General features: G+C 46.0%; 1 protein-coding gene across 1 annotated transcript in view; it reads left to right on the forward strand.

The window, feature by feature from the left end:
• Positions 1-3,457: 3,457 nt before the first annotated feature.
• Positions 3,458-11,931, forward strand: part of MOB1B (MOB kinase activator 1B) — a 79,514-nt gene continuing 71,040 nt past the window's right edge. Inside the window, exon 1 of the mRNA XM_032259357.1 lies at positions 3,458-3,717. Within this exon, the coding sequence (XP_032115248.1) occupies positions 3,704-3,717 (14 nt within the window). The 5' untranslated portion in view covers positions 3,458-3,703. The remainder of the gene's footprint in view (positions 3,718-11,931) is intronic.

Here is an 11,931-nt window from a genome sequence, read left to right on the forward strand (position 1 = left end):
TGAGACAGAGTTTCGCTCTTGTTACCCAGGCTGGAGTGCAATGGCGCGATCTCGGCTCACCGCAACCTCCGCCTCCTGGGTTCAGGCAATTCTCCTGCCCCAGCCTCCTGAGTCGCTGGGATTACACGCATGCGCCACCATGCCCAGCTGATTTTTTGTATTTTTAGTAGAGACGGGGTGTCACCATGTTGACCAGGATGGTCTCGATTTCTTGACCTCGTGATCCACCCGCCTCGGCCTCCCACAGTGCTGGGATTACAGGCTTGAGCCACCGCGCCCGGCCAATTTTTGTATTTTTAGTAGAGATGGGGTTTCGCCATGTTGGCCAGGCTGGTCTCAAACTCCTGACCTCAAGTGATCTGCCTGGTTCGGCCTCCCAAAGTGCTGGGATTATAAGCATGAGCCACTGTGCCTGGCCCCTCCATTCTTTTTCTTTTTCTTTTTCTTTTCTTTTCTTTTCTTTTTGAGACAGGATCTCACGCTGTCACCCAGGCTGGAATGCAGTGGTGCGACCTTGGCTGACTGCAACCTCTGCCTCCCGGGTTCAAGTGATTTTCTTGCCTCAGCCTCCTGAATAGCTGGGATCACAGGGTGTGCCACCATGCCCGGCTATTTTTGTATTTTTAGTAGAGATGCGGTTTCACCACGTTGGCCAGGCTGGTCTCTATCTCCTGGCCTCAAGAGATCTGCCCGCCTCTGCCTCCCAAAGTGCTGGGATTACAAGGGTGTGCCACCGTGCCTGGGCCCATGTTTTTCTATTATGTCAAATTAATCTGTCCTTGAGAAGCACTTAAAATTGTACATTGGTTAGTCTTTAATGAAGCAAGATATAGAATTAAAATCTAAGGAGCACCAATAAGGGTCAGGTTGAATTGCTATGTTAAGTGAGATTGTACCAAAATACATTTAGAATATACTTATTCCTTTTTTTCTTTTTTATAGACATGGTGGGGGGGGGGTCTCACTATGTTGACTAGGCTGATCTTGAACTCCTGGCCTCAAGTAATCCTCCCATCTCAGCCTCCCAAAGTGCTGGGATTACAGGTGTGAGCCATGGCATCTGGCCTCAAATGAATATATATATATATATATTTGTTTTGTTTTGTTTTGTTTTGTTTTTGCAAGCCATTCAGGGAGCAATCTGGAAATGTGTGCCAGTCATTTGAAAGATGCCCCTGGCAGGACAGAGCTTTAGAACAGGAAGATATCTTAGAGATCATGTAATGATCCAAAGCTCTCATTTTAAAGGAGCTAAAACTGAGGATATGACAGGTCAACTCACTCTTTCCAAAGATAATCTGTAACCTGGTAAGACAAGTCTTGCTTTCAGAAGACCCTTAAAATAATTATATAGGGCTGGGTGTGGTGGCTCATTCCTGTAATCCCAGTACATTGGGAGGCCAAGGTGGGTGGAACACGAGGTCAGGAGTTCGAGACCATCCTGGCCAACATGGTGAAACCCTGTCTTTACTAAAAATACAAAAATTAGCCAGGTGTGGTGGTGCACACCTGTAGTCCCAGCTACTCAGGAGGCTGAGGCAGGAGAATCGCTTGAACCTGGGAGGCAGAGGTTGGAGTGAGCCAAGATCGTGCCACAGCAAGACTCCGTCTCAAAAAAGAAAAAAAAAAAAAAAGAATTATACAGTAAATTAGTACCACATCAATATTTTACACAGTAAGTTAGTACCATATCAATATTTGGAACAGGTTTTTTATACCATAAATCGATTATTTTCATTAGGATAACTCCTCCTCTTCTTTTCTGGGACTCTTTAAAACTTTTTAAAATTTAATTTAAAGTTCCAGTATACATGTGCAGGATGTGCAGGTTTGTTACATAGGTAAATGTGTGCCATGGTAGTTTGCTGCAGCTATCAACCTATCACCTAGGTATTAAGGTCTGTATGCACTAGCTATTTATCCTGATCTGGTAATCTTTTAAGCCTGTAAGTCTTCCCATTCCAGTACCTTCTGCTGTTCCTGAAATAGGGCAAGATTTCAGTGCAAGATTCCCATATTTTCTTCTATTAAAAAACATATTTTTTACCACTTTAACAATGTGCCAAATAATAGTGCATAAATGCAGTATAACAAATTTTATATCTGTACCTACTTCAAGTGTATTCTTCCCTTTGGAATAAGCCAAAGGTGAGCTAATATCTGCACATGATTTGTTTTGTTCAGATTCTTTGATAACTTCCACGTGGATTTGATGGGTGTTGTGAGTAAAGAACATGGACATCTCGGCCGGGCGCGGTGGCTCAAGCCTGTATTCCCAGCACTTTGGGAGGCCGAGGCGGGTGGATCACGAGGTCAAGAGATCGAGACCATCCTGGTCAACATGGTGAAACCCCGTCTCTACTAAAACTACAAAAAATCAGCTGGGCATGGTGGCGTGTGCCTGTAATCCCAGCTACTCAGGAGGCTGAGGCAGGAGAATTGCCTGAACCCAGGAGGCGGAGGTTGCGGTGAGCCGAGATCGCGCCATTGCACCCCAGCCTGGGAAACAAGAGCGAAACCCCGTCTCAAAAAAAAAAAAAAAAAAAAAAGAACATGGACATCTCTTGGGTACCCATATTTCCCCCCTAAATTGGTAATGCTGTGGTGACATATTCAAGGTATGTGAAATATTCTTAAACGGAATATAAAAGCTTGCCCTGGGCGCCATAACCCTGTAAGAATCAAAGTCTCTCTGTAAGCGGGTCTGAATGGCTTCTAGCTTCTAGGATGCATCAGAGTGCTTACAAGCTTTGGCCCCCTAAGTGGCTACACCGATGACCAGCCTACCATACTGGGCTTCGTGGTGAACCCAGCTCTGCTCTCTTCCTTGTCTGGCTCGCTTTTACCAGCTGCTGATGACAGCCTGGCTTGCTTGTTCAGGTAGTGATGGACTCTGATCTTTCCCTCTGACCCTTCCCAGCTGCTGCTGACAGCCTGCCTTGTCTGTTCAGGTAGTGATGGACTCTGACCTTACCTAGTTCAGGGTTTAAAAATATGATCATAAAATGACAGAGACCTTGAAAACCCATTTGGTCCTTTTCCTCCAAGTCGTTCCAACCAGATGAAACTCCCTCCTGTTTTTAAGTGCTAGCACAGAAAGATGCCATCACCTTTCACCGCCCTTGGACGGGCACTCACTGGGCCTAACTGCGGTGGTAATTCCATCCCTCACTGCGGGACCCAGACATCCCGGGGCTGAAACCCCTTTCCTCCCTGACGTCTGAAGCCCAGCAGAGAGTCTCCGAGCGCTCGGCCACGACCCCTAACCAGGTGGACAGGCGAGCCGGGTAGCGCCGGCCCACACGCTGGGCGTGGTCCCTGGCAGCAGAAGGGACCAGAAGGTGAGGGACCCCGGGCCGCAGCCGGAGGGGCGGGGTGGGCTTGCACTGCTATCGCGAGAGCTCGCGAGGTGGGGGCGGCCAGGGGCTGGGGAGGGCCGCGCTGGGAGCCTGCAGCCCTGCCCTGCCTCCCTTTCTTTCCCCTCCCTGGAGTGATTCAAGCCGAGCGCTACCCACTTCCGCCCCCTCCGCCTGCCATTGGAACTGGCTGAGCCGAACTAGTGGCGGCCACCGAGCAGCCGGCGTTCCACACCGCCTCCTCCTCCTCGTCGTCGCCTGTTCTATCAGCCTTTCCTCTTCTCTTCTGGGCGACGCCTCTCCGAGGCCTCGTGACCGCTGAGCCTGCAACCCGCGCCGCGGCCGACATGAGCTTTTTGTTGTGAGTAGCCAGGCCCCGCACGCGCCGGCTTTGTTCGGGTGGACCTGGGCCCCCGCCCGCCGCCCGCAGCCCTCTGCCCGCCGCCCGCCCTCGTCCCGACTCTCCTGGCCCGGCGCTGCCCGGGCCCGGCGTCACCACCAAGTGGGGCCCCGGGACTGCGCGGAGCGCTCGAACTGCCTAACCGCCGCCTCCCCAGCGGGCTTCGAGTACGCGTGGGCTCCTCCAGCCCCGAGGAGGCTCTTTCCCCCCGGCACACCCCGGGGCAAGAGTCTGGATCCTCCATCATCCCCACCTCTGCCTTTGCTTGCATTCTGGGGCTTGCTTGTGCGCTTCTCGTGGGTATCTCCCACTCTCCCGGTGACTGGCTCCAACCGGCGCCCGGTCGAATGGCTCCGTCTCGGCTGCCCATTGCTCTTTTCTGGGTCCCAAGCACTGACGATAGACTGTCGTACTCTCCCCCGTCACCCCAGGACCCTTTTAACTTCCCCTCCGGTCTTAGGGCTGGGAAGTTGGGATGATAAGTTTTGTGCATGTAACACTGAAACACGGCTGCTTGCGGGTCGGGATCCGCTGGACACAGACTGGGGTCCTCAGGAAAAGCGTCTGGAGCCGCCCCCTTGCTTCCTCGAGGCGCCCTTCCTACCAGTAAAGTACTTCCCTGAAGAAGACGGGTTTTATCTTTTAGACCACCAGCAAATAGGTTTTGCATAGTGTGCTCCGCCTAGTTGTTGAGGTCCACTGGGGAGCTGTTTTGAAAATCATTTGTAAATGTCAACTTTGGCGTCATATTTAGTGCTGGTCATTATTTCACTTACTTATCATTTGCTCCAGACGAGTGGGGGGAACGTGGAGAGGGAAGGGCAGAAGGATGGGATGGCCGGATGTGGATATGGAGGCAGTAGATAAGCCTTAGGTGCTCTGAAAACAGGGGTTACAACCTGAGGAGTAACTCTTTTGAAGGCTTCGTTGTGATGCACCCATTCCATGTTTAGTCTGTGTTTAGAAAACTAATTTTAAAACTCGGAGGTTGAAACTCACCCCATACACTCTTACTGTTGTGGAGAAATTAGCATTTAAAGATGGTTTTGTTAAGATTTCTCTTCTTTCCCTGCCCAATAATTTTTAGTCGTTACATTGACGTCTGAATGCTGAGAATTTAATTCACCCTTTTCACATTCTCACATCTAGAATATTATTTTTAGGGTGTTTAAGCAAAACTGAACAATCACAGAAGCCTCGGGGCAGACTTACTGTTTGCAATATGCGTAGAGGACCTGGCTTGTGTCAACTTGCCTAAAACGTTTAAACTGTGAAAGGGAATTTCTTAGGCTCATCCTGGAAGTTGGTTCTGAGTTTGTCAGATTGGCATAGGGCTAGATGACAGAACTGGGTGACTTTATAAAAAAAGTCTTTGTTTCCTATTTTAGTTCTTCTTCTTCTTCTTCTTTTTTTTTTTTTTTTTTGAGATGGAGTCTCTGCTCTGTAACCCAGGCTGGAGTGTGCAGTGGCGCGATCTTGGGTCACTGCAGCCTCCGCCTACCGGGTTCAAGCGATTCTCCTACCTCCTGAGTAGCTGGGACTACAGACCTGCGCCACCACGCCCGGCTAATTTTTGTATTTTTAGTAGAGATGGGGTTTCACCTTGTTGGCCAGACTGGTCTTGAACTCCTGACCTCAAGTGATCTGCCCATCTCAAGTGATCTGCCCGCCTCGATCTCCCACAGTGCTGGGATTACAGGTGTGAGCTACCATGCCTGGGCAGTTTCCTATTTTAGTTCTAATCATCGTATTCAAGCATCTGAGCTTGAATCTTCTCTCATCTTGAGCTTAATTTTACGTTGCTAATGTTTGTTTTTTTCAAGAATTTAGAAGCTGTATTCAAAATAGCACTGTAGATGATGTCCATGACTACTGTTGATTTGCTTGTGTCTAGTAAGCTAAATTGGTTAAAGCAAAGCTGGGTGCGGTGGCTCTTGCCTGTAATCCCAGCACTTTCCGAGGTGGAGACTGGTGGAACACGAGGTCAGCAGTTGAAGACCAGCCTGACCAATATGGTGAAACCCCGTCTCTACTAAAAATACAAAAATTCGAGGGTCGTGGTGGCACACAACTGTAGTCCCAGCTACTGGGTGGGCTGAGACAGGAGAATCGCTTGAACCCGGGAGGTGGAGGTTACACTGAGCTGAGATCCCACCACTGCACTCCAGCCTGGAGACAGCAAGACTCCATCTAAAAAAAAAAAAAAAAAAAAGTGGTTAAAGCAGGGAAGAGCCATATTTGGCTGAAACTAGGGGATAGAGAAGGTTCTGGTGCTATTTTTTGAATACAAATACAATAGTGTCCTATTTTTACATGGCTCAGTATTTAATAGATTCAGAAGTGTGGTGGATTGGTTCATTTCTCCTGAAGGTTATTAGCTACAAAAGAAATCTGCTGTGACTAATGTATATAGCACCTTAGAGCATTTGCACTGTTCCGGGCACAATCAGAAAAGTTAATTCAACATTTTCAGTTTTGAAAAAAAAAAACAACTATTTTCAGTTTTGGTCTTTGTCCACCATCAGTTTAAAATCTAAAGTGAACACCACTTAGAAATGATTATTATTGGAACTGAAAGAATAAAGCTTTGGTTATTTCATCTATTTGTTATTTGGTATAGCTGTCTGAATACTGTTTCTTTTTTTTTTTTTTTTTTTTTTTTTGAGACAGGATCTCACTCTGTTGCCCAGGATGGAGTGCAGTGGCATTACAGCTAACTGCAGCCTTGACCTCCCAGGCTCAGGTGATCCTCCCACCTCAAACCCCCTCCCTACCTCAAGTAGCTGGTGCTACAGGTGTGGGCCACTATGCCTGGCTAATTTTTTTTTTTTTTTGGTAGAGTCAGGGTTTTGCCATGTTGTCCAGGCTGCTCTCCTGGGCTCAAACAGTTCACTCATCTTGGCCTTCCAGTATGCTGAGATTACAGGTGTGAGCCATCTCACCTGGCCATCTGAGTACTATTTCTGTATCAACAAATGAGCAGAGAAAGAAAGAGTTACAGCCTAGGAGTTAAATACAAATATTTTCCTCCCAGTTCTTGGAATTTTACTGGGAAGCCTACTGTCAGTGGATGGAGCAGAGGAAATAAAGGCAGTGCAAGATAGGGTTATGAAGGCGGTGACTCATGACTCTTGGGGGCTCTAAGATAGAAGGAAATAATTATTAATGATTTTTAAAAGATACACTGTGGGCTGGGCGCAGTGGCTCCTGCCTGTAATCCCAACACTTTGGGAGGCTGAAGTGGGCGGATCACTTGAGCCTTGAGTTCGACACCAGCCTGGACAATATGGCGAAACTCTGTCTCTACCCCCCAAAATACAAAAATTGCACCTGTAGTGACAGCTTCTCTGGGGACTGAGGTGGAAGGGGCATCTCAGCCTGAGGATATTGAAGAGGTTGAGGCTGTAGTGAGACATAATCATGCCACTGCACTACAGCCTGGCCAATAGAGAGTGAGACACTGTCTTCAGAAAAAGGCCAGTTGCAGGGTGTAGTGGCTCAGGCCTGTAATCCCAGCACTTTGGGGGCAGAGGCGGGCAGATCACTTGAGATCAGGAGTTTGAGACCAGCCTGGCCAACATGATGAAACCCCATGTCTACTAAAAATACAAAAAGTAGCTGGGCGTGGTGGTGGACGCCTATAATCCCAGCTACACGGGAGGCTGAGTAGGAGAATCACTTGAATCCGGGAGGTGGAGGTTGCAGTGGGCCAATGTTGTGCCACTGCACCGCAGCCTGGAAGACAGAATGAGACAGTCTCAAAAAAAAAAAAAAAAAAATTCACTGTGCCAGGCACTCATGCTGGGCACCATTTGTGACAAAAGAGACAAAAATCCCTACATTAGTGGGGCTTATGTTTTGGTAAGTGTCTGTAAATACTAAACATTAATAAAATCATGTAGTATGGCAGAAAGTCGTAAGTGCCATGGAACAAAGAAGAGCAGGGCATAGAAATTTTTGGATAGGGAGTTGAGACAGATTAGGATAATCCCCAGAGTGGGTGCCCAGATCATCTGCAGGAATGATACCTTTGTTTCGCTTTTGTACAAATGCTCAGGATAAATTTGCATTGCATATGTGGGTCTGGCTGGGACCGAGCTTTGGTTGTGCTGCAGGTTGGCCTCTGTGTGTCTTCAGATTAAGCTAAACTCTCATAGTAGATACGGAAACTTGACAGGAACCTCATTTAACTTTGTGGACTCAAATCTTTTAAACACATCCTTAGCACCTGCTATGTGCCAGGCATCGAGAAAGATGTGAGACTCCAGAGATGGTAGACGGTATATAGTCGTCTACAATAGATGCAATACAATCATGGGGGCCCAAAGTATGTGGAGCAATTTGTTCTACTTAGTCTTTAGGAAGGTTTCATGAAAGAAGTGGGGGTTAATGGAATGTGAGCAGGATCTCTCTAAGAGGACAAGGGGAAATGGGAGATTATAGTCAGAGGACACATCTTTGAGTCAAGAAATTGCCTGTGAAAATTGTTCACTTTTATGTTTGTACAAGAGGCCATAGAATTTTGGAGCTAGCAGGGATCTATTAGTAACATGGCCTACTTAACTCTTTTTTGCTAAAGAGGCAAAAATCACCAACTTAAGGTTCGTGGCCTAATTATTGACCTGGGTACAATTGGAACTCAGGTCTATTGATTTAGGAGTTTTTCTTTACTGATATGCATATAAAAGGCAGGGAAATTGAGGATAAAAGTGAGTTCTAAATAATCATTCAAAAAGTATACAGCACGTTCTCTAAGTTTCTAGCATTTTTAAGTTATGGGTATATTTTGACTAATGGAATTCTGCAAAAAAAAAAAAAAAAAAAAAAAAAAAATTGACTTGGAAAAGACCAAAGTGTAATTTCCTGTTTCCTAATGTATGGCTATTTATTTGGAATGGAGTTAAAAGAAGTACATTTAGTTTAACTTGTTCTTTTTAAGAGACAGGGTCAGCCAAAGGCGTTGGCTCACACCTATAACCTCAACACTTTGGAAGGCTGATCGGGTGGAACCTTGAGCCCAGGAGTGTGAGAGCAGCTTGGGCAACATGGCAAAAGTCCCATCCTACCAAAAAAATTAACCAGGTGTGGTGGCGTTCAGCTGCTCTCCAGGCTGAAGTGGGTGGATGACTTGAACCCAGGAGGCAGACGTTGCAGTGAGTCAAGATTGCACTGCTGCATTCCAGCCTGGTTGACAGAGTGAGACTCTTTCTTAAAAAATAATTAAAAGGGACTGGGTCTTACTATGTTGCCCAGCCTGGCCTCAAGCTCCTAGGCTCAAGCCGTCCTCCCACCTCAACCTCCAGAGTAGCTGGGATTATAGGTGCATGCTACTACATTTACTACTTATTAATGAAAGTCTGTAGGAAAGATGGTTTGGGAATGTGAATGACTAAACCAGGTCTGTTTCTTCTTTTTTTTGTTTTTGATGTCAACAACGAAAGCTGACGGGAAGAAACAGTTGGATTGGGAAAGGAAGGAAGAAAGGAAGGAAATACTGAGCACTGTGCTACGTACCTTCCATTTGTAATTCTTAAGATTAGCAAATTAGCAGCACTTTTAGGAGGCTGAGGTAGGTGGATCATGAGGTCAGGAGTTCGAGACCAGCGTGGCCAACATGGTGAAACCCCTTCTTTACTAAAAATACAAAAAATAGCTGGGCGTGGTGGTGGGCGCCTATGATCCCAGCTACTTGGGAGGCTGAGGCAGGAGAATCATTTGAACCTGGGAGTCGGAGGTTGCCATGAGCCAAGATCACACCATGGCATTATAGCCTGGGCGACAGGGTTAGACTGTCTCAAAAAAAAAAAAAAAAGATTAGTAATTTGGAAAAGAGACTCATGACATTGCTTTGTTTATATGTATTTGTCTCTGTCTCCTCCTCTCTGGTCCCTCACTTTCCCCCCATACCCCAAAAGCCAGCATCTTGTTTTCAGGCAAGTGATTTAACCGATGTTAATGCTTCAGTAGCCTCAACTTTAAAAAAAAGTTAACAATTTTTAAAAGAATAATCAAATAGGTTGGGCGTGGTAGCTCATGCCTATAATCCCAGCACTTTGGGAGACTGAGGCACAAGGATGGCTTGAACTAATTTGAGTTACAGTGAGCTATGCTTTTGCCATTACACCCTAGCTTGGGCAGCTGAGCAAGACCCTGTGTCTAAAAATAAAAAAATGACTAAACAAAAATAACAATAATAGTTTACTGAGTGTTTACTATGTGCCAGGGACAAAATGTTTTAAATAGTTAACTCAGTTCAGTGACTAGCAGGAATCCCATTTTACAGATAAGGAAACTAGCACAGAGACGTTACAAATTTTATCAAAATTATGTAGCCAGTAAATAGTGTACCTGGAATTTGAGTCCTGGAAGTCTAGGTCCAGAGATCCTGTCTTATACTTTTTTTTTTTATTCGGAGACAGAGTCTCACTCTGTTGCCCAGGCTAGAGTGCAGTGGTACAGCCTTGGCTCACTGCAACCTCCGTCTCTCGGGTTCAAGCAATTCTCCCTGCCTCAGCCTCCCGAGTAGCTGGGATTACAGGTGCCCTCCACCACGCCTGGCTAATTTTTGTATATTTAGTATAGACGGGGTTTTCACCATGTTGACCAGGCTGATCTCGAACTCCTGACCTCAGGTGATCTGCCCACCTCGGCCTCCCAGAGTGCTGGGATTACAGGTATGACACCACGCCAGGACTTTTTTTTTTTTTTTTTTGAGACAGTCTCTCGCTCTGTCACTCAGACTGCAGTGTAATGGCGCGATCTCGGCTCACTGCAACCTCTGCCTCCGGGGGTCAAGTGATTCTCCTGGCTCAGCCTCCTGAGTAGCTGGGACTACAGGTGTGCACCACCATGCCCAGCTAATTTTTGTATTTTTAGTAGAGATGGGGTTTCACCATGTTGGCCAGACTGGTCTGGAATGCCTGGCCTCAAGCAGTCCGCCGGCTGGGATTGCAGGTGTGAGCCATCATGCCCGGCTGATCCTGCCGTGTACTCTTTTATTTATAATTAACAAAACTATATATATATTCACACACATACACAAGTGTCTATATACATATATACATACTAATATGTATATATATGTGTGTATATATATCTATATTTTCTTCTTAAAGGTGATATTCAAGTAGGCCTTGTTATTAAGAGAAGTCTTATGTTACCAGATGTCATTGTCTCATATCTCATACTGCTGGGACCCTTTTCTAAGATTCACCAAGAATACATTAGTAGAAGAGAAAATAGAAACTTTTAAATTTATGTAATATTCAGATATTTTTAACCTTTATTTTTTGTGTAAAAATAATATACATGTTGGAGAAATCACAAAGTATTGGTAGGAAAAGGAAAAAAACAAAGATCACTCGTAATCACACCTTCAGAGATAACTATTGTTTATATTTAGGGATGTAACTTCTTCTGAACCTTTTTCATTGCATTTTTGTTTGTATGTTTTGTTTTCATTTTATTTTATTTTTTTAGTTTTTTTGAGACGGAGTTTCGCTCTTGTTACCCAGGCTGGAGTGCAATGGTGCGATCACGGCTCACCGCAACCTCCGTCCCTTGGGTTCAGGCAATTCTCCTGCCTCAGCCTCCTGAGTAGCTGGGATTACAGGCACGTGCCACCATGCCCAGCTAATTTTTTGTATTTTTAGTAGAGACGGGGTTTCACCATGTTGACCAGGATGGTCTCGATCTCTTGACCTCCTGATCCACCCGCCTCGGCCTCCCAAAGTGCTGGGATTACAGGCTTGAGCCACCGCGCCCGGCCAGTTTTCATTTTATTTTATTTTGAGACAGAGTTTCACTTTGTTGCCCAGGCTGGAGTGCAGTGGCATGGTCTCAGCTCACTGCAACCTCGACCTCCTGAGTTCAAGCAATTCTCAAGCCTCAGCCTTCCATGTAGCTGGAATTACAGGTGCCCATCACCACGCCTGGCTGATTGTTTTGGTATTTTTTAGTAGAGACAGGGTTTTACTATGTTGGCCAGGCTAGTCTTGAACTCCTGAGCTCAAGCAATCTGCCCATCTTGGCCTCCCAAAGTGCTAGGATTACAGACGTGAGTCATGGTGCCTGGCCGTTTTTATGTATTTAAAAATATGCAAATGGATTTCCACTGTACATAGACCAGATTTTTTACTTGTAAATTTTTTTTTTTTTTTTTTTTTTTTGAGACGG

The sequence above is a fragment of the Sapajus apella genome, unplaced genomic scaffold (assembly GCF_009761245.1).
Source record: "Sapajus apella isolate SASKATOON/1434 unplaced genomic scaffold, GSC_monkey_1.0 scaffold108, whole genome shotgun sequence".
In the NCBI taxonomy this organism is placed as follows: Eukaryota; Metazoa; Chordata; class Mammalia; order Primates; family Cebidae; genus Sapajus; species Sapajus apella.